Raw genomic sequence first — 22,246 nt, forward strand, 5'->3', positions numbered from 1 at the left:
TGCCCGTATAAACAAGCTTTGGGCTGGAGATCATTGAGTTAGAATATATTCTTGATTTCCTTGTTACTCTGCGGTCACGACGACTCTACCTAAATCCTTTTTCGCTTTCCTCCTCAGATTCTCCTCTGCTCTTTCCACAATACAGTCACCTCTCCCCACAGCACATGAATGTTAACTCGGGCTTAAGTACCGGCCCTAAGCAGAAGGAAATTTTTCCAGGTACGGTCTGCAGCAGGCGAAAGGACTCCCTCCGTTTGCTAAGACTGTGCCTGGAAGCGAAGGTAGCAACCTCCAGCCCCGCCCCAGCGCACGAGCTCCCCTTTCCCCCGCCCCCACGCACGCCGGGCTAGGACGAAGCGGAAGTACCAAGACCCGCCCTCCGTCCTTGCTGGCGTGGATGGACAGAGGCCTTATCCAATGAGACGGCAGAGCCAGTCTCCTTCGTCCTATGGGCTACGTCAACACAGAACGTAAGGATTTCCCGGATCCTCGCACGCCTCTCTCTACAGCCGGACTGTGCTGCGGCCGAGAGGACCGTCTGGGCAGGTTCGCGTGTTCCGATGCTTGGCGCGCCCGTGGGTGCCGAAGGAGGGTGTCGCTGTACCCAGGCAGAGGTCGGGGAAGGCCAGGCTAAGGGCGGGAGGAATGAGCAAGTGCGACACGGTCGGAGTGGGCGTGGGCCCGGGCCTGGCGGGTCCTGCGTGGTCCCCAGGGACCTGCAGCGTCCAGTCTACCGGCTCAGGCCGTCGCCCTCATTGAGATTCGGGCCGTGGTGAAGCACCGGCCCAGTAGTACTTTTTGGTATCACATTTTGGAAGAGGTTCTTGTTTTGTGGTGCTTTATTTTTATGTATGTGGGTATTTGGCTTTCGTGTGCGCGCGGGCGCGCACGCACGCGCTGCAAGCCTGCCTGGTGTCCATGGAGGCGAAAAGAAGTCAGACAGATCGCATGGAACTGGAGTTACAGATGATGTAAGCCGCCATGCACGATGCTGGGAATCAAATTTAGCTCCTCAGTGCTCTTCACCACGGAGCCAGGTCTACACACACACCTTTTTAAAGAGGCTTTTTTTTTAAAATTAGTATGTGTGTGGGTCTGTGGAAAATGGAAGAGACCAAATGTGTTAGACTGCTGAAGCTGTGTGTAGTTGGAGACTGAGTTCCTATGTGTGCTCTGAGTATGGAACCCGAGTTTTCTGAAGAGCAGCAAGCGCTCTTAACCGCTGAGCCATCTCTCCAACCCTAGTGGTATCATTTTCGACATAGGGAGGTGAAGGGGTGGCTTGTCTGAGGTTTTGTACAGCTTGGAATTTGAAAGAGCTAGTAAGCCCTGGTGCGGAGCAGCCTCCATCCCCAGCACACCCAAGTTGTGCGTTAGCGAGAAAGGCAGCCTTTCCACGCCATTTCTTCAGAATCCGGGTGCTTTTGTGGTCTCCATAGCAACTTTGAGGAACACAAACATCCCACGGAGATCCACAGACACAGTCTTGTGTGTGGAGCAGGGCAGTAAGGTGGGGATAATAAATCCACTTCCTGGAGAAGTCAAAAACCCCACTGTCTGGAAATCGAGTTGTAAATAACAATGGAAATTGAGGAGCTGTCCTGTGGGTGATTGCGCCCAGAGGTGTCCGGGACCCCCTCCTGCACCTTTAATGCGTCTTTGTCAGTTCGCTGTCGTTCTGTAAGCCTCCGTTTCCATGCTGTAAAGTGGGGTTTGGTTTTATTATTGTCGTGTAATGTTTCTGTGCATGTGGAGGTGGTTCTCCTGCGAATTTCGGGGGTGGAATTTACAAGGATAAGGGTATGTGTGAGTGGATGCTGCCCTGAAAGGCCAGAAGGCTGGGTTGGATCACTTGGAACTGAGTTACAGGAGGTTTGAACTCAGATCTTCTGCAAGAGCAGCAAGTGCTCTTAACCGCAGAGCCATCTCTCCAGCCCTATTTTATTTTTGACACTGGACGGAACTCCTAATGAACAGTCTGCTTTTTCCCATCTCCCTCCTGGTTCACTCACTGGCCACACTGGACAGGGCAGGTACCCACCTGGCAACTAAGGCTCAGCAGCTGGTGAATGTAGGATGTGGGGTGGGGTAATTTCAAGCACACTTGTTTCTCCCCATTTCCATTTTTATCTCAAGATGCCTTAGACTCTAGATTCTTAAATTGCACAGCTTCATAGTAGCTTGTTATCGCAAAAATGAAATGCTACTGAAAGCAGCGTTAAAGGAAACTGGTGAATGGAAATAAGGATTATAAATTATTGTGCTCCTGGGCATTTAAATACCCTCCGTAATCATGTGTGATCTTTTCATCATTTAAGATTATAGACTGGGGCTGGAGAGATGGCTCAGCGGTCAAGAGCATTGCCTGCTCTTCCAAAGGTCCTGAGTTCAATTCCCAGCAACCACATGGTGGCTCACAACCATCTGTAATGAGGTCTGGTGCCCTCTTCGGGCCTGCAGGCATACACACAGACTATTGTATACATAACAAATAAATAAATATTTAAAAAAAAAAGATTATAGACTTTGCCAGGTAGTTGGTGGCACACGCCTTTAATCCCAGCACTCAGGAGGCAAAGGCAGGTGGATATCTGTGAGTTCGAGGCCAGCCTGGTCTACAAGAGCTAGTTCCAGGACAGGCTCCAAAGCTACTGAGAAACCCTGTCTCGAAAAACAAAAACAAAACAAAACAAAAAAAAAAAAAAAAAGGAAAAGAGTACCTAGCCACAGGTTTTGTTATTGTTTGGGTTTGGTTTGGTTTTTCCTCAGCAGTAATTTGCATGTAGCCAACTAGGTCAGTAGGTGCTAAGAATAGAAAAAACATTAGATTTCTTGCCTAGCATGCTCAAGGCCCTGAGGTCTCCAGCACTGTAGCTAAACAAAAAGGAATTCACATCCCAGACAGGAATATATAAACAACATTTAAAATGGACAAATAAATGAGGATATAAAGCACAATATGGATCTTAAGAGTGAACTTGCATTTCGGGAAAACATACTTTTCATCCTTGAATATGAGCTAGGTTTTTGTTTTCCGTGTTTTGTTTGTGTAAGGGGTGCTTTTTGTTTCAGAGGGTCTTGGTAGCACAGGCTGATCCCAATCTCCCTGTATAGATTCGATATATGTATCCAAAGGATAGGCAGTCTTCAACATTCGACCCTCCTGCTTACCTTGCCATGTTGGGGGTAACAAGAGTACCTACCACCAGGCCTAAGTTTTCTTTTTGTTTTATGTGTATGGGTGGTCTGCCTGCATGTATGTCCGTGTACTGTGTGCAGTAGGTGCTGGAAGAAGGCCTTGGCGTGCATGTGGTAGTCAGAGGACAACTTGGAGTTAATTCTACCATTGGGTCCTGGTTCAGAGTCTCTTCAAAAGGACATGTTTGAGCAATTCACCAGACCCCAGCTTTTTCTTTAATTACGCGCATGTGAGGGTGGGTGCCCTCTGGAGCCAGAGTTAACAAGTGGTTATGAGCCACCCGATGTCGGTGCTGGAACCGACCTTCAGTGCTGCAAGAGCAATGCACACTCTCATAACTGCTGGGTTCGTTCAAGACTCTCTCTCACTGGGCAGCCTTAGGCTGGCCTTAACCTAGTGACCTCACTGCCTCTGCCTCCCAAGTGCAGGCTTTTGGCCATTCAAAGCCAACTGCAGGAGACTCCCCACCTTTGCCCCTAAGGAGCATTAGTTGCTGATGCAAGAGCATTTTTGCAGAATGCTGGGGATGGGGAAATAAAGACATCGAATTTACGTGTAGATCACTCTTCCAGAGTGTTTCTGCGGCTTTGGATTAGAGCGGAAGCACCAGCAGAGATGAGAGGGAGCCATTAAACATGAACTAGACATCTGTGATGTCCCCAAGGAAGAATGACATCTAGGTGAGGAGGGCGTCTTGGAAAGGCACCAAGAAAGATGTTTCTTTCATCAAGATGAGTAAGAATTCACACAGAGCCGAGCAGTTGGTGGCACAGGCTCTGAGTTTGAAGCCAGCCTAACCATTCTACAGAGCATGTTCCAGGACTGCCAGGGCTACACAGAGAGACCCTATCTGGGGTCGTGGGGGAGGGAGGAGGATGAAAAAGAATTACATAAGTGTTTGTGGAGAAGATGTGGAAAGAGTTAAGGTATTCTGATCACGTGTGTCACTGGTAGGAAGGGGCACTGGGAAAGTGCTAGAGGTGGGCTTTTTAGGGAAGGCTTGTGTGGCAGCCCCACCAGTGACCATCATGAGCATGGTGGAGCTGCCAGGAATGGGAGAGCACACAGCCGGGGTGTCTGATGTTCTGATTTCTCTTCCAGGAGCAGAAATGGGTAGAAGCAGGAGACGACGTGAGCGGAGCCACCAGCAGAGCCCTGCCTTGGAGCAGAGTGGCCCTAGTGAAAGGCAAGTGTCCAGGTCGGGAGCCAGTTTTGCCCAGTGCTGCTCTGCTGTTCTGTACAGTGCACGCACACACACACACGCTCGCCTCTCAGAGTGAGTCAGCGGTGAAGCCAGCAGGCTCGGAAGCTTGCCGTGTTGTCATCAGCCCACTGCTCCGGAGAGTGAGGGCACAGCCTTGCTGTTTCGTGGCCACTGGCTTCTGACCAGAGTGCCAGCCAAAAGACTGCTGGTAATTTTCTGGCACAACTGGAGACCTGCTTTTCCATTTGGGAGGGGCAAAAAACCTTTCTGGGGCGATTTAGTGGAAGTCCTGGAAAAGGTTTTATAAAATATGTAGTTAACATGCATGTTGCTTATATAGATGTATATAGTATATTGCATATTTACATAATATATGCAAATCTTTATGTGGACTACAAGGTTTTTTGTTTTTTGGTATGTGTGTGTCTCTGTCTGTCTGTCTGTCTCTATATAGCTCTGAGAGCCCTGGACCTCTTTGTAGACCAGACTGTCCTTGAACTCACCACCACCACTCTCCCCACACACACCCCCACACCTCCTGCCTCTGGCATACTGAATCTTCTATACACAAACATACACAGAGAAGAGAGCAGTGACTGCTGTGTGCCTGCTCATCTTAGACAATAGTTAAGTCCCGGTGTAACATTTTCCACATTTTATTTATTATCCCGCATGAAGGGGGTACAAACATCCTTGTCTCAGAACAAGAGCCCCCTGTCCCCACCTGGCCTTGGGTGAGGGCTCCCAGGACTTCTGACAGTAGGAATTCTTTATGCAGCCCTTGGGTTCACAGGTTGCTTCCTCTTTACAGCACACATGCCAGTTACAATTCTTCCACATGTTAGTGTGTGTGTGTGTGTGTGTGTGTGTGTGTGTGCGCGCGCGCGCGCACGTGTACGTGCATGTCACGGCATACATGTGAAGGTGAGGGACAACTGGGGAATCAGTTCTTTCTTTACCATGTGAGTGAGTCCCCGGGATCTAAAGGGGCTCTGACCCATAAGGCAACCTGGCTTAACTGTATAAAAACCCTTAATAAGCTGCCTAGCCCTTGGAGCCCTCAGCACACAGTGGGGTCTCATTGGGTGTAAATTTCTAATTTGGCCCATAATGTAGAAAGATCAGCACTACACCCAATGTTAGTATGTTTTGTTAGGAGAGCCATGGGTACTTTTGGGGCCCCAGGCCTTTCCCACAAGCCAAATTAGGTAGCAGGATTGATCTATGAGAGTCCCAGCCCAGTTTTGGCAGAGTGGCTTGGAAACCTGCTGGGCACAGCCACCTTCTGGGCTCTGGAAAAAAATGGAGCAGCACTCCTTGGATGAGAAAGACTAACATTTGTCATGACACTTAATCCATCCTCCTGCTGATACAGATGGGCAGAAGAAGGAGAGAACATAATTTTCCCTACAGCTGTGCACAGCGTCGGTGTTGATAGAACACAGGCTGCTCTTTGCTTCCCTCAGCCCAGCTTTGCAAACCTCCTTTCATTGTGTGTGGGGAGAAGGATTATCTCAGGATTCTCACCCTGCATTTCAACCTGTCATTGCCACAGAGACCACTAGTGGCTTCACAAATTCAGTGTGTTAGCCACACTTCCATCCTGATGTTATGGAGGAAATTATCTCTGTTCCCAGAATCCCAGTTTCTCCATCTGTAAGGTTGTCTAGCCAGATACAATTTAAACTCTTCTACTGTTGAAGCCAAGAGGAATGAAACTCATCTGGCTTTGTCAGTGCTGCTGAGGATAGATAGCCCAGCCAGTAGCATTCTTACTGGCAAAGATTTCTGGTTTTATTTTCATCCTGGAAAGTTCCGAAAGATCTCAGAACATGCAAAAGTGAGCAGCACTCAGGAGGCAGAGGCAGTCGGATCTCTGTGAGTTCAAGGCCAGCCTGGTCTACAAGATCTCCTTCCAGGACAGGCTCTAAAGCAACACAGAAAAAAAAACTATCTCGAAAAACCAAAAAAAAAAAAAAAATGCCCAAGTGAGAAGAAAAGGGATTCCTTTGACAGGTGTCATAAGAAGAAAGAGAGGCTGGCCCTGTTTTAGCGTGTTCACAGTAGGTGTCCCTGTTCCCCAAATAATCACAAAGGTCAGGCGAAGGCTCAGACCTGCTCAAGTAGGACCTACAGTCAGACTGAGAACTGGACTGGGGGATGGACTCGTTTGATTCCCTGGGCCCCATGTTTAAAAGCCAGGTGTGGCATCATGTGCTTGTACTCCCCATCTATCCCTGGGCTCACCAGCCAGCCCCATCTGTTTTGTGAGTTCCAGGCCAATGAGAGATCCTGTCTCAAAAAGATGGATAGCCCCGAAGGATTGACACACAAGACTGTCCTTTGGCCTTCCTGAGCACACACACTCATATTCTCACAACTGTATGCCAACAGGGACACTGCAGGGACATCACAGAGCCCACAAGATTCTGGCCACCATGATGCTGAGGTCCCATCAACCTCATCCAGCAGAGCTGAAGAGTCGTCTGCACCAGGTAAGCAGTAATCTGGGTAGGGCCCCTAGCCTGTCCTGAGCAGGCAGTGAGTCTTTCCTGACAGCCCTTCCTTAGCCAGGGCTTAGATGTGTCTCTTCACTTGTTGGGGGATGGGAGTCCATCCTTAGCTTGAGGGAATTCTACAGGCAAATTGATCTGCTGAAGGAAGGTGCCAGGTGTGGGGAATAATGATTCTGGGGCAGATGTTCTCCCCAGTACAGAACTCAGTGACTGGCTGTGACTCCCTCAACCAGCGGAACAGACACACAGACTTTATTATTGGGTGGGTCAGTGTTTTAATTTAGTCAGTTGACTTGTTTTTCTTAAAGAACTTCCAGGCTTTTATTTTGACCCTGAAAAGAACCGCTACTTCCGTTTACTCCCCGGTCATAACAACTGCAACCCCCTCACGAAGGAGGCCATCTGCCACAAGGAAATGGAGAGCAGGAGGCTGCAGCTGCTGGACCAGGAGGACAAGCAGAGAAAGGTGGGCTCTCACCCTTGGCGCCCCAGTGCGTCCTCCAACTGCACCCACCTGCTACCCAATGCAGGTTGTCAACACGAGGGTCCTCAGTGTGCTGTCAGACACTCCCTGGATGGAAGTGATGAGGAAACCCCATTTACTACTCCTTTTTCTTTCCTTATTTTTTGTTGTTTTTATTGAACTATATATTTTTCTCCACTCCCCTCCCTCCCTCTCCCCTTCTACCCTCTTCCATGATTCCCACGCTCCCAATTTACTCAGGAGATCTTGTCTTTTTTTACTTCCCATGTAGAGTAGATCCATGTATGTCTCTTAGGGTCCTCTTTCTTGTCTGCTCCTGTTTCTGTTTGCTGGCATAGACCGTGGCATCTGGCCTTGCTCTACACATCAGCCTGTTGCCCATCAGTGAACCTAGACAAGCGTGGCACAGACTCTCTAGCACAACCCACAGGGCTGCCTTGGGCTTGGTTTTTCCTCCTGCCAATGAGAGGAGACTTGTGAGAGAATACCATCAAATTTTATTCACTGAATTTCTGTCCATTTAATACCTGTTTCCTCACTGTGTCCTGTGGAACTAAATACCCCTGTTACCCAAACCACAGCACAGATAATCTTCAGAGAAGGCAAAGTCTCATTACCCAAACTGGAATTGAAAGTACTATATGTGTCCAGGGGATGTCTTTGAACTGGAGTCCAGGATCCAGCTCCCCAATTCTAGAATTCCAGGTCTGCGCCACCATGGCTGCCTTCACTAAATCTTCCTTTTGGTTTTTTTCAATAAACTTAGAAAATGACCAGAATGGGATTTAACGCATCCTCCATCCTACGAAAAAACCAGTTGGGTCTTCTCAGCATAACCAGTTATTGCCGGTAAGACAATGCCTTATTTTGACTTGAATGTTCTCTCCTGTTCTTATTTCTGTAGCCCACCTTATGCTACTCTGTGAGAAGTCTTCGTCACTGAGGTCTTCAGCTCATTGGCTACTTTCTTTATCTTTTTGGTTCTTCAAGACAAGGTTTCTCTATGTAGCCCTGGCTATCTTGGAACTCACTCTGTAGACCAAACTGGCCTCGAACTCACAGAAATCCCCCTGCCTTTCTGCCTCTCTAGTGCTGGGATTAAAGGCATACACTGTCACTGCCTACCTCCTTTTTTAATTTAAGCCTGGTGACATATATACCCTTAATCCCAGAACTCAGGATACAGATCCCCTGGGACTGGAGTTAGAAACAGTTGTGAATTGCTGGGAATTGAACCTGAGCAATCTCTTCAGCCCCTCTGGGCTTCTGGGCTTCTTGATCTCAGCCCTACTGCCCTAACCCTGGTTTTATGGATCATACAAAACCCCCCCTCTTCAACCAGCTCTGCCTTCTACATCTTTTTTCCCAAGACAGGGTTTCTCTGTAGCTTTTGGAGCCTGTAGCTCTGTAGACTGGCTGGCCTCGAACTCACAGAGATCCACCTGCCTCTGCCTCCCGAGTGCTAGGATTAGAGGTGTGTGCCACCACCGCCTGGCTGCCTTCTACATCTTAAGCAGCTCTGAGTAACTCTTCTCTCCTCAAAAAGGGGTGGAGACTTCATTCCATATATGGTGACACGTGGCATTGAGTGTGTATTTGCCAGCTTCATCAGAGTGCTTGTGATGGGAGGCCGGAATGTAGCTTTGTGTAGTGCTGATCCACAGGTCTGATTCAGTCCCTAGCTTTTCCAAAAACTGTATTTTGTGGTAGCTGCCGCAGCTCTAACTAGATCTGGTAAGAGAAGTTGATAACTCCCTCCCATTTTCTAAAGAGGAAATTGAAGTTGGAGTGGAGAGACCTGCTCCAGATAAAAACAGAAACAGCCCTCCATGCATGTTAGGGAGCCCAGTGCCCGCCTCAGGGAAGGCCAGCCGTACAGGGGCAGCACACAACCTTCTTTACTCCCTCCCAAGAGAGAAGGGAGTCTATGCAGAAATGGCTCTTCTGCTTGAACTGGAGAGGAAAAGGGGCAGTGAGGGGGGTGGCTGCACACCTGGGCTCCTCTAACTCACCCCGCGCCCCTCAGCAGCGGGTTCATCTCCCAGGCAGTCTCATCATCCTAAGAGAACCTGTACTCTGTGACTGAGCAGATCCCTCCAGAGTCTGACTACTCAGTTGTTTAGCTGTTGTTAGCATTCTGTGTGAGAACTGATGTGGAGAAGGGTGTGGGAAAAGGCAGAGGCCCGGGTGTTTGCCTTTTTCATCAATTGAGACCTGACCTCTTTGCTATGTTGCCTAGACTGGCCTTAAAATTCTGCACTCAAATCATCTTCCTGACCTCTGAGTTTGAGGTCAGCCTGATCTACAGAGTGAGTTCTAGGACATCCAGGGCTACACAGAGAAACTGTCTCAAAAAAAAAAAATTCTTAGGCTGGAGAGATGGCTCAGTTGTTAAAAGCATTGACAGCTCTTCCAGAGGTCCTGAGTTCAATTCCCAGCAACCACATGGTGGCTCACAGTCATCTGTAATGAGATCTGACGCCCTGTTCTGGCATACATGCAGATAGAGCACCATAAACATAAAATAAAAAAATCTTTTAAAAAAAAAAAGTCATCTTCCCTCGGAGGTGCTTCTACAGAAGTGCACCTGAGCATCAGACTGAGGTGTCTGGCTGTGGTGTCCATGCCCTCCCTGCATTTCTGTTTCCCTCTTCAGTTTATCCCATGAGCTGCGGGTGAGCGGCATGGAGAGGAAGAAGGTAGACATTCAGAGCTCAGATCCTTCTGCGCTGGGAAGTGACCGGTTTAACTTCATCCTGGTAAGTGACATGTGTCTGTGTGCTCAGGTGCGGCTGCCACTGCTGGCTCATTGTGAGTGTTCACTAAGCCTGGCTAACAGTGTGTGTGTGTGTGTGTGTGTGTGTGTGTGTGTGTGTGTGTGTGTGTGCGCGTGTGCGTGTGCGTGCGCGTGCACACACGTGAGTGTACTACTAACGCTTCAGTCCTGTCCTGTGACATCAAGCCTGGCTCTAGCCACATGATAAGAACAGAGGATCTTTTCTCCCTGGTTGTGGTGTGTCCAGCTGAAAAGGTGCACACTGTGGGCAGGATCCATGTGCCAGTGGCTGCAGCACAGTGGGTTTCTTTGCTCAGTGCCCCTGACCATAGCGGCAGGGCCCTGTGTATATACCTCCATCACATCGACTGTAGGAAGTGGAAGGTCTCTGTTTACTGAGATGAGGGCTGGATGGAAATTAAGGCCAACTACTAGAGTCTGAGGACAGTGGAACATTGTCAGGGAGCCAGAGTGTACCCTGCACATGAAGGAAGGATCCTGCTGGCGGGATGGGAGACCTCCTGGCCCAGGAGACCTTGACAGCCGAGCTTACTGGGGTCAGGGGTCAGGCCCCGATTCCCCACTGCTGCAGCCCTTCTAGTGGCACCGTGGTTCGAATCCGTAGATACTTAGCTGCAGTGGGTCTCTGCGTGCCCCTCCCTGGCACCAGTGTGCAGTCTTCTGGCGCTGGTGCCTTTGGTAGAGAGTCTCCCTGTCACCCAGCATCACATTCGACTGTTTGGCTTATGGCTGGGAAGGCAGTTTTCCACATTTGACTCTCCGCTAGTAGGTTCATTCAAGCGTGTTAACTCTTCAAGCTTGCAGAGTAGGGGGAGTTTCACCTATGTGCGTACATGCATGCATGTACACTTGTGCACACAAGCACATGGTATATATATTTTTAAAAAAGATAAATATGGAGATTTTAGTTTGAATTAACAGTGTTGTGCTTTGTTTGGAGCTCTGTTGGCGGGGGAGTTTGGGGGCTTTTTGGGACAAGGGAACTATGTGCCGCAGGCTGGTCTCTAACTCAGTTCTCCTGCCTTAGTAAGCTTCCTAAGTGTTGATATTATAGGCACTGTGTTGTATTTTTAAATTAAATAGAGCAGGCTCTCCCTATGTAGCTGAGAGGTTCGTGATAGAACTCAACAGTTCATGGCTTTCGTGGTGGGATGTGGTATATCCTCTGGGCCAACATTAAGATCCTCCCAGACTCAATTCTGAGGGGCTCACTGTCCACACCAGACTTCCTGGCCACACATTCTCTTTACCTTCATCCATGCGTCAGAAATGGCAGGGCAGACTCTGGGCTTTGCTCGAAATCACTTAAGTTAGGTCCCTGCCATATTCCCTCATGGAGAGGAGCATAGGCAGCCGCATCAGCCTGAGAGATCACTTATATATAGCCTGTTTCCCTCCAGGCAGATACTAGCAGTGACCGCCTCTTCACAGTGAATGATGTCAAAATTGGAGGCTCCAAGTATGGCATCATCAACCTGCAGGGTCTGCAGGCCCCTACGTTCACAGTGCACATGCATGAGAACCTCTACTTCACCAACAGAAAGGTAGGTCCTGCCGTTCCAGCCTTGCAGCTTGCTTGCCTTTGGGCCTAGGGCCCTGCTGTAGTTGCCTACATTCAGAGAGGGAAAGGAGTTTTATGAAGAATGCAATAAAAGCTGTCTTACCTTTCTGAGGGACAAATGGCTTGTTAGTGCCTGAAAGCCCACAGGAAAAGGAAGGCCCAAAGCATCTTCAGTTGGGAGACAAATTTAGTTGAGGTGGATGGGGTGTGTGCCTTCACTGGCCATCAGGGCATTCTTTTCTAAAGGATCAGAACTGATGTGGAGGGGCGTGGTCCCTGGAATGTGGGCTGCAGTGATCATAGCTTGGATAGAGTCCTCTGGACATCACACATGTCAGGTGCTCTCTGACCAATAGCAACTTTTAAATTGCATCCAAGAGGCTGTGACTTCCTGTTCAAAAGGGACATGAGCCACATGGTTGAAAATGACTTGGGGAGGGCTGGAGAGATGGCTCAGAGGTTAAGAGCATTGCCTGTTCTTCCAAAGGTCCTGAGTTCAATTCCCAGCAACCACATGGTGGCTCACAACCATCTGTAGTGGGGTCTGGTGCCCTCTTCTGGCCTGCTGGCATACACACAGACAGAATATTGTATACATAATAAATAGATAGATAGATAGATAGATAGATAGATAGATAGATAGATGATAGATAGATAGATAGATAGATAGATAGATAGATAGATAAAAAAGAAAATGACTTGGGGAGCCAGCTAGAATCTCGGTGCACCAGATGGCTGAGACTGGAGGGTTGCTATTTGTTTGCAGTTAGCCTGACCTACACAGTGAGCCTAGCTATATTTTCTTTCCTGTCTCAGAGGAGGCAGAGAAAGGAACAAAAGAAAGAAACCCCTGCTGGGTGAAGCAGGACACAGCACACCTTTGGTTAAGAGTAAACTCATCTCCTGGCCCTTTAAATTAGATGAGAAAATGCAGGTCTGCCTTAGGGGTAGGGGTAGCATGGGACCCTCCCTGGTGTGCAAGGGATGAAGAAGTTTGCTTCTTCTTCCTGTACCTGAAAAAAGAAATCACATGTCATCCTCTCTAATGCTATAGCCCTTGAATACAGGTCCTTATGTTGTGACCCTCCAACCATAAAATTATTTTGTTGATATTTCATAACTGTAATTTTGCTGTTATGAATCACAATGTAAATATCTGATAAGCAGGATATCTGGTATGTGACCTGTGAAAGGACCACTTGACAGCCCTCCCAAAGGGGTCGTGACTCCAGGTTCAGAACCTCTGGATTACGGGTTAACTTAGTAGTAAAGTGCTGGCCTAGTGTGTTCAGAGCTTTGAGTATAGTCTCAATCTTACAGGGGGCAGCTGGTCGGGTCATGTGTTTCTTTTTTAATTTTAAGGGATGTGTAGTATGCATGCATATACACGCACATACATGTGCACGTGTCTCTGTGTGTCTAGAAGACACTGGATCTCCTGGAGCTGGAGTTACTGGATGTGATACCGGGACCCAAACTTGGGTCGTCTGTAAGATCAGCAAGTGCTGTGCTATCTCTTCAGCCCCTAAAGGCCATATTTTAGAAAAGCATTTGACCATTATTCCCACGAGTGGCAGTCAACCTAGTTTTCTCTCTCCCTGCTTCCTCTCCAGGTGAACTCTGTGTGCTGGGCCTCACTCAGTCACTTGGATTCCCACATCCTGTATCCTTTAACCTGTGATAGGTCTAATGCACAACCACAACCTGGTATAAACCTAAGCATCTGTGGAGATGGCAGAGGGGGAACGTTCTGTACCCTTGGATCCCTTTCTGGACAAAGACTATACCTGGGTCCAGAGCAGTGTGTCTTCATAAGCAACTGAAGTTCAGAGTTGACTGTTGTTGGATGATGATGAAGTTCCTATGTGCCAGGCATCTGGCACTTGGTATGTAATTTCTAGAAACAGCATTGGACCCCAGGAAGCCTAACTCCAGACCCTGCCTCTACCACTGACATACAGTCTTGGGCTCTTGGGTCACCAGATAGACCCAGTATCCCTGCCAGGGGAGTCAGTGCTTTGGTGAAGGAGTAAAGCAAAAGGGATTAGCACAGTCCTAAAATGGTACCCAGCTGTGAGGCGGAGGGAGAAAGTAGTGATTAGGGGAACACTGAGGAAGGCAGTGAGGGAAGTACTTTGTTGTTTTGGTTTGTTTATTTTGTTTTTTCGAAACAGGATTTCTTTGTAGCTTTGACGCCTGTTCCGGAACTAGCTCTTGTAGACCAGGCTAGCCTCGAACTCACAGAGATCCGCCTGCCTTTGCCTCCTGAGTGCTAGGATTAAAGGTGTGCGCCACCACCGCCTGGCAAGGGAAGTACTTTGACACTGAGCCACAAGACTATATCTCAGACCTGTGCCTTTAGAACACACTGGTTTCTGGCCTCTCAGCAAGCCAATAGGGCTTTGCTCTGAAAACACAGTAACCTACTGGGATTGCCAGCTGGGCTTTCTCTGTAAGATTTAACACACAATCATGGCACTTGTCATTATTCATTCCATAGCTGATGAGTTCTTCAGCCTATGTGCTGTCATTGAACTTGAGACTTAGTTCCTCATGTGCACAGGGAAATTCTTGTGCAGACATGTTACACTCTGGCCTCCAACAAACTCGCTTCACTCTGAAAACCCTGGTTCTCTGGTAGAAGACAGGAAACAGATTTCCAGGGACTAAGCTCTTAACTGTGACGTGTTGTGACACGTTCTTAAGAAACTGAGACCAGATGTGGGAAATGTAAAAAGCGCTGTATCTGGACTTCCTAAGACATGCTGATGGCCATTTTCTCCCAGAGGAGACCCTGTCCATTACACCTATCCTTAACAGATTTTTTGCAGGCTGTGCCTCATGGGCCTTGCAGAAACACCAGGCTGTGCCACCCTGCTCCCAGCATCACTGTTTGTTGGTACTCACCAAGGTATGACATGTACTTTCCTTTGTCTTGAGGAAGGCCTGTGTCCTCTGTCTCCCTGAGGGTCTAAGCTGGGTGACCCCAGTTCAGCATATGGGATGGGACGGGCTGTGGGAGGGTTCCCAGAGCCTGTCCCAGGATCAGTGCATTTTAGAGTTTGCTGCTTTTTATAAAGCCTTTGTGAGGTCATTTCAGCAACAGAGCAAAGTACTCGTGATAAAGTTCACATGACCAGCCAGCATAAGACGTCAGGACACTGGGTTGAGCTGCCTGTAGCGACCATTCAGAGGGCGTTGGTTAAGCTCCCGAGTGTGGTGGCCGTGCTGGCTGGCTGGATGTAGTTTGATTGCTCCTTCTGGCAGACTTCTGCGTGTGTGCGATGTGCAGACATCAGGCAGAGCTGGCCCAAAGCACAACTACCCCATTCCTATATTCAAGCACATTGCTTGACCTCTGAGATGGAGGCAATGCCTACCCCAGCACGTTCCTCATGGAAGTAGATGAGGCCAAGAGCATTTAGCCCTGTCGGGATCTCGCTGCCCAACAGATTTGTGGGACATGTGTCTTACTACTTTACAGAGGAGGACAGGCCAAATTTGGCCCCACAGAACTAGTTTTTCAGTATTAGAAGTCTTGATATTAATTCCCTTAGGGAACGATATGAAGTAAGAGTAGAAATCGGAATGGGATGTGGGGAGCCTTCTGGGATGCTGGTGTCTTAGCTCCTAGTTGGAGTAGTGGACACATGGCTGGATTTCCCCCTTGAGTCTGTCAGTTCATAGTTTCATTGTTTGACTTGAGCACACTGTTGGTGTTGGGACAAGGATTGAAGCCACATTTCCTGTGACACCACACCGCCCTGTGACAGCTGTTAGCACTATGAAGGCCCCAGTCTGGACTGAGGACATGAGTTGCTCCCAAATCATTCTCTAGTTACCACAAAATCCAGTAAAGGTCCCTGTCTTGGTCCTAGAGTTCTGGAGGCTGGGAATTCCAGCAGCACATGCCAGCCTCTGGGGAGGGCAGTCCATTAAGTGCTGATGTCTTTCTACTGTAAATGCACCATTACCACTTTGGAGGCATGAGCGCACCAGATCCTCACCACTTCCCAAAGGCTCCATCCCTGAAATTTTTCAGCATTTGATTTGGGGTGGTTGTTGTAAATCTGGATTCTGGGAGACATCCAGACCACAGCTGGCCTCAGAACAGCTTCTCCCAGTGATGTCCCAGATCTGGTGGTTGCTAGCCTGGTAACATGGAGAGACGTTACTGGGCCTGGACGGCAGCCCTGTTTTCCTTTGCAGGTACAGACCAGCCTGGCATGCTCTGCAGCTTCCGGATCCCTGGTGCCTGGTCCTGTGCCTGGTCCCAGAACACCCAGATAGATAACTGCTTCAGTACAGGTGAGTCCTGGCCACAGACCTGAAGGTCCCACGCAGCGGGCCTCTCCCCAGACTGCCAGCATCTCTGACCTCTGGGACCCATTTCTTGTCTCCACAAGGATTGTCTCGGAGGGTCCTGTTGACTAACGTGGTGACAGGACACCGGCAGTCATATGGGACCAGCAGTGATGTCTTGACTCAGCAATTTGCAATGAAGGTTGGTTGGATCAGGAAGGGTATAACAGAACATCCCTAGATTGACTAACAGAACATCCCTAGATTGACGTGTTTGTGGGAGTCAAACTGGGTTTCCCTGGTATAGCATCTGGGCCGCTGCTTTTACAAGAAAAAAGGCATGGGAATGATCAGTGGGTACTTTGTTGTTTTATTTGTTTGTGGTGTGTTTTTTTTTTTATTTTTTTTTATTGGTTGGTTGGTTTGATTTGATTTGGTTTACTTGAGACAGAATCTTACTATGTAGCCATGGCTGGCCTGGAACTCACTTGTAGGCCAAGCTATCTTTGAATTTGAGATCCCTCTGTCTCAGCCTACAGAGTGCTGAGATTAAAGGTGTGTGTATGCCACCATGCCCAGCAGGGTTTGTTTATTTGTTTGCTTGCTTTACCAAGACAGGGTTTCTCTGAGTAGCCTTTGCTGTCCTGTAATTCACTCTGTAGACCAGGCTGGCCTCGAACTGGCAGATCTCTGAATCTATAGAGCGAGTTCCAGGACAGTCAGGGCATAGAAATACCTTGTCTCAAAGAAGGGAAGGAGGGAGGGAGGAAGAAAAGCCTGAGGGTCGGAAAGTGGAGCTACCTTCAAGCACCTAGAGGCTCACCACAAGGTGGACACCGGAAGAAACACAGGGTCCATGTCTTCTACCTGCTCACGAGAACTCAGCCTCCCTTCTAAATCCATTGAGATCCAAACTCCTACCAACCCTAATGCCAGGCAGGACACACCCTTCCATCCTTAGGCACAGGTGGTAAAAACTGGGCGCTGACCCTCTCTCCACAGACTCCCTTACTGTTCAATGGCTGTCGTTCTGGGGAGATCTTTGCCATTGACCTACGTTCTCCAAGTCAAGCCAAAAGCTGGAAGGCCACCCACATTTTCCATGAGTCAGCAGTGACCTCTGTGCGGGTCCTCAAGGAAGATCAATACCTGATGGCATCAGACATGGCTGGAAAGGTAGGCAATCCTGACTGCCGGCCTCTGAGAGACCCTGGTACCAAGACACCAGGATGGGGATTGCTGCTCCACATGAGCTCTTGCCTCCATAGAAGTGTAGAAGCAGTTAGGGGTGCTGGAGAGATAGCTGTTGTTCGTGAAGTTCTGAGTTCAAATCCCAACAACCATGTAGTGCCTCACAACTATTTGCAATGAGATCTGGTTTCCTCTTCTGGCCTACAAGAGGAACATTGTATACATAATAAATAAATAAATCTTAAAAAAAAAAAAAAAAGTAAAGTACAGAAGGGCCTCTAGTTCTGTGATTTGATGAACTCAAGCTTTAGGAGTTAGATAGAGGCTTCAGTCTCCATATTCTAAAAAGGCCACTGAAGATCACCTCATCCTCCCAGCTACATACCTGCTAGGCCCTTCCCAAGTAACCCTCGTGTTCTTTTTCCCAGATCAAGCTATGGGACTTGAGGGCCACTAAATGTGTGCGGCAGTATGAAGGTCACGTGAATGAGTATGCCTACCTGCCCCTGCATGTGCACGAGGAGGAAGGACTTCTGGTGGCAGGTGCGTGGGGAACGGGAGATCTCTGTGAGGCTCCCGCCTCTTAAACAGCAGAGGGAAAAGTGGTAGAACTAGCACTGAACAAGCCGGGCGGTGGTGGCGCACGCCTTTAATCCCAGCACTCGGGAGGCAGAGGCAGGTGGATCTCTGTGAGTGCCTGGTCTACAGAGCTAGTTCCAGGACAGGCTCCAAAACCACAGAGAAACCCTGTCTCGAAAAACCAAAAAAAAAAAAAAAAACCTAGCACTGAACAATGGGAATTATGGGCCACTGACAGCATTACCTCAGAAATAGGCAGGTGATAAACATCAAAACACGGCAGGATTCCATCAGGCATCATCTTGTCCAAACACTGCCCATCCTGCCATTCCTGTCAGAGGATGCTGAGATCCTGGCCTTTTAACATTACCCATGATCTACAGGGCAAGTGCAGCTGTCTGGCCACCAAGCCCTGAGGGAGTTAAAGTAACTAAAGATGGTACTGTGTCCAGGCCACTGCACAAAAACCAGTGTTTGTGTGTATGGAACTGTAGGCCTTTGACAAGTTCTGTCTTCTTGAAGGCTCACGTGTGCTAGTGTCTCTACAGACAGCACTCATTCCCTGTTAAATTCTTGGTTAAGCAGCAGCACAGTCTAGGACTTTAGATGTATAGAAGATAAGCCTTGCTGAGAGCTAGGCACATGTTACAGGGGGGCCTGCTTTTTGGGGTTTTCTGTTCTGCCCAGTTCCCAATAAATCCCAAAGAAAATCACACAGAGGTCTACATAAGTTGGGGTTTCTGATCTCCCACCAGGTCCCACAGCTGTTTAGCCGCAAAGAAAATCACACAGAGGTCTACATAAGTTATAAACTGATTTGCCCATTAGCTCAGGCATCATATTAGCTCTTATATTAGCCCATTATTCTAGTATATGTTAGCCACAGGGCTCAGTATCTTTTTTAGTGGGGCAGGTCACATCCTGCTTCTTCAGTGTCTGGACAGAACTGGGGAGGAATGGGCTTCCTCCTTCCCAGAATTCTCCTGTTCTCATTGCCTCACCTCTACTTCCTGTTTGGTTGTCCTGCCTATTCTTAACTGCCTGGCTGCTGGCCAATCAGCGTTAATTTAAAACATGATTGACAGAATATAGGCAATTGTCCCTCACCAGGCACAGGTGTCTGCACAGCTGCCAAAGCAAACCCCATACTCCAAGTGCATCCTCTGCTGAGGCACACTATGGTTCTACAGTCACTAAGTGCTCAATTGAAATCTGATTGCTGAAGCCCCCACAGATCTCTAGGAGCATGGAGCATCTAGGTGCCACAACCTATTGTGTTCCATGACAATTTGCTCAGAACTAGGAGTCCTGCAGACTTAACTTGAATTCTTCAACCAGAAATAGCTGTCATCTGCTCTGCCAGGATGTAACAAAGTTGAGAGATCTTCCTGCTTAGTTCATCAAAAGGAACCCAGCTGCCTGGCATCTACATCAGGTGGGCTGGACTCCCACTTGAGAAGAATCCCTATCCCATGAGCGACTGCTGTGTGACAGCCAGCCAGTTTATCCTTGTTACTCTGCACACCTGCAGCTAGTTCGGGTTCTGGAGCAACAGACCAACTCATGGTCTTAATTTTAAGAATAGATTAGTAGAAATAGCTCCCACCATTGGGTTTGTGTTTGGGCCTGAGCGGTCCGAAAAGCGTGTCTACATGTCTTTGCATTCTCTGACCTGCTGCGTTGTCTTCCCTCTTTCCTAGTGGGCCAAGACTGCTACACAAGAATCTGGAGCCTCCATGATGCCCAGCTACTCAGAACCATACCTTCCCCATGCCCCACCTCCAAGGCCAACATTCCTAGTGTGGCCTTTTCTCCTCGCCTTGGGGGTGCCCGGGGATCCCCAGGGTTGCTCATGGCCGTCCAGCAGGACCTTTACTGTTTCTCCTACAGCTCATTCTGTCCAAGCGATCTGGAGGAAGGCAGGTAGGAGTGAATGGCAGCTTCCATTTCTAGTGAGGACTTTTAAGTGGTGCTTGATGTATTCGGATGGTATCCTAGTTCACGGGCAGTGCAAAATGGTTGACTTGGGGGGCTGGAGTGATGACTCAGCTGTTCAGAGCATTGGCTGCTCTTCCAGAGGACCTGGGTTTGACTCCTAGCACCCACATGGCAGCCCACAACCGTCTTCATCTCCAGTTACAGAGAAGCCAACACCCTCTTCTTCCCCTGGACCAGGCATGCATACCATGTGTAGATGTCACATGCAGGCAAAATGCCCATATACATAAAGCAAAGTATAGTTTTATTCCAATCAGCGTATTAGGAATAACTTCAGTAAAGCAGCCGTTAAATTGTGGCCTCGGAGCATGAAATGAAAGGCCTTGTCATGAGAGGTATTTACTGGCTTAGTGTCTGAGGACTCACTGGCTTTGGAGTCATTACACACTGCCTTCTCAGACAGTGCCAGTGAGTTCTGGAGTCTTCTGTTACTGTGCAAGGCATTAGAAGGGGAAGATGGAGTTGGAGAGCCAGAGGCAGGGGGGTCTACAAGAGCTAGTTCCAGGACAGGCTCCAAAGCTACACCAAAAATCCCTGCCTCGAAAAGCCAAAAAAAAAAAAAAAGGGGGGGGGGGGGTGGGGAGATGGAGCTTTTCAAGTGCTCTGGCTCCAAACAATCCTCATGCCTTCTTGAGTTTTCCAGGATGGAAGAGACAGCAGCTTCTGTTACAGTGACTTGAGTGTTAGTTCTAAAGCCCAAGACCAAATTTGACGTTTTTACAATCTTGGAACTGCAGTTTATGAACAGTGTTAAAGTCCTTTCTACCAACTATTTCAATAAAATAAAAAGGTTTGTGTGATGTGTTGTTTCCGCATCTGAATCAGCTCTTGCTCCCTTCAGCTGGGGAAGCATGGGTCTGCCCAAGGAAATCCCTACTGAGCTTGCCAATGGGGCAGAGACCCTGAGGCCAGCTTTCACAGCTTGCTGGAGACCAGCTTGCTCCACAGAGCAAGTGGGTCACACCGCACTGCCGCCCTCTGCTCCTGCACCAGGAGTCTGCTTTCTAAACCTCTAACCTTCTTGTCCCCCGCAGTGGACCGGGATTGATAGTCCTCTGGCTGGAGCACGAATAATAAGAACCCAGAGACAGATAGTGGGGTTCAGCCTGAAGATCAGAAAAGCAAAGCAGCCAACCACTAGAGAGACATTTTACCTCTACCAAATCTTTAGACCTAAGGGACGAGTGAGATCCTGTCTCCATGAATCCTCACACTTCTGAGTTCCTGTCTCTTCCAGTTTATATTCCTCTCTGCCCAGCCATATTGCTCACCTCCACCTTCCTAGTGCTGAGACACTGGGATTAAAGGTGTGAGCCACCACCACCTGAATCTGATTCTGGCTCCATCTTTGGGTAGCCCAGGGTAGCCTTGAGCTCAGAGATCCTTTGGCCTCTTGTCTCCTGAGTCTGGGGATAAAGAGTGTGTGCCACCACACCCTGGCCTGTATGGCTGTCTAGTGTGACTGCTTTGCCCTCTGATCTCCAGGCAAGCTTTATTTATTTTATTTTATTTTTTGTGATGTTTTTCTTTATTTTCCCTTTTTTTTATTTATTAAAGATTTCTGTCTCTTCCCCACCAAGCTTTATTTATTAAAGCACAAATAGGCCACTATATCTGGCTCCCTTCCTGTTGGGACTGTGAGTGTCTGACCAGAGGCCTTGGCCTTGACTGAACACAGCTAGCTCTCTGTGTCCTAATGACTGTTCTGTTCGTCTCAAACATGCAGTAGGCACAGTGCTCCCCATTTAAGCAATTACCCATTGAATGTTCTTTTTCCCCAAGAACCCTAATATAAATAACATCCTTGGTAGCTCACATTTTATCTGATCCCTGTAACAATTCATAAAGGAGAGGGAATAAATAGCATGGTTTATATCAGTGTCATCTTACAGATGAGGAAGCCAGGGTCCAGGCTGAGTGGGACAGCATGTGCTCGTCAGGGCCAGGGACGAGGCACTAGCCTCCAGTAAAAAGCTATTGCAATTTGAAACTCCCCTTCAAAGAAGCCGTACCTGAGCAAAGACAAGGATGATCGAGGCCAGCAGCCTGCGAAGTCCAGGCTCTTAGGATAGAATTGTGAAATCGGGGGGTCTAAAGGATAAAGGAGCAGTTTAGAGTATGGCCATGGCTAAGCTCAGCAGCAAGCAGTGCGTGTTGTTGATTACAGACCATCAGGCTGCTCTGGTCACATGCAGTGCCTGGATCCATGACAAATACCATGGGGGAATGTGGCAACAGAAGCTCACCAAGGGTGGACTATATATGGTATATATTACAAACAGCAAATGGAGCTAGTTCCATTAACAAGAACATAAAAGCTTCAGGCACAGATCCAATTTCTGCCCTGAAGATGATTCTAAGTTGGAAATACAAACATGGTTGCACAATTACCATTACGACAGGACCTTATTTTTT

At 48.4% G+C, this 22,246-nt stretch overlaps 1 protein-coding gene across 1 annotated transcript; it reads left to right on the forward strand.

Moving 5' to 3' along the window:
* Positions 1–454: 454 nt before the first annotated feature.
* Dcaf4 (DDB1 and CUL4 associated factor 4) lies at positions 455–20,631 on the forward strand. Its single transcript, XM_050164545.1, has 15 exons — positions 455–546; positions 4,301–4,385; positions 6,798–6,898; positions 7,228–7,385; positions 8,170–8,252; positions 10,060–10,162; positions 11,601–11,744; positions 13,375–13,424; positions 14,593–14,672; positions 15,971–16,069; positions 16,168–16,265; positions 17,066–17,239; positions 17,683–17,797; positions 19,534–19,756; positions 20,475–20,631. The coding sequence occupies exons 2-15, from the start codon at positions 4,309–4,311 to the stop codon at positions 20,509–20,511; spliced, it is 1,542 nt and encodes a 513-aa protein (XP_050020502.1). The 5' UTR covers positions 455–546; positions 4,301–4,308; the 3' UTR covers positions 20,512–20,631.
* The last annotated feature ends 1,615 nt before the right edge of the window (positions 20,632–22,246 follow it).

Source organism: Alexandromys fortis, unplaced genomic scaffold, assembly GCF_014885135.2.
Source record: "Alexandromys fortis isolate MF-2015 unplaced genomic scaffold, M_Fortis_MF-2015_v1.1 scaffold_159, whole genome shotgun sequence".
NCBI classification, from domain to species: domain Eukaryota; kingdom Metazoa; phylum Chordata; class Mammalia; order Rodentia; family Cricetidae; genus Alexandromys; species Alexandromys fortis.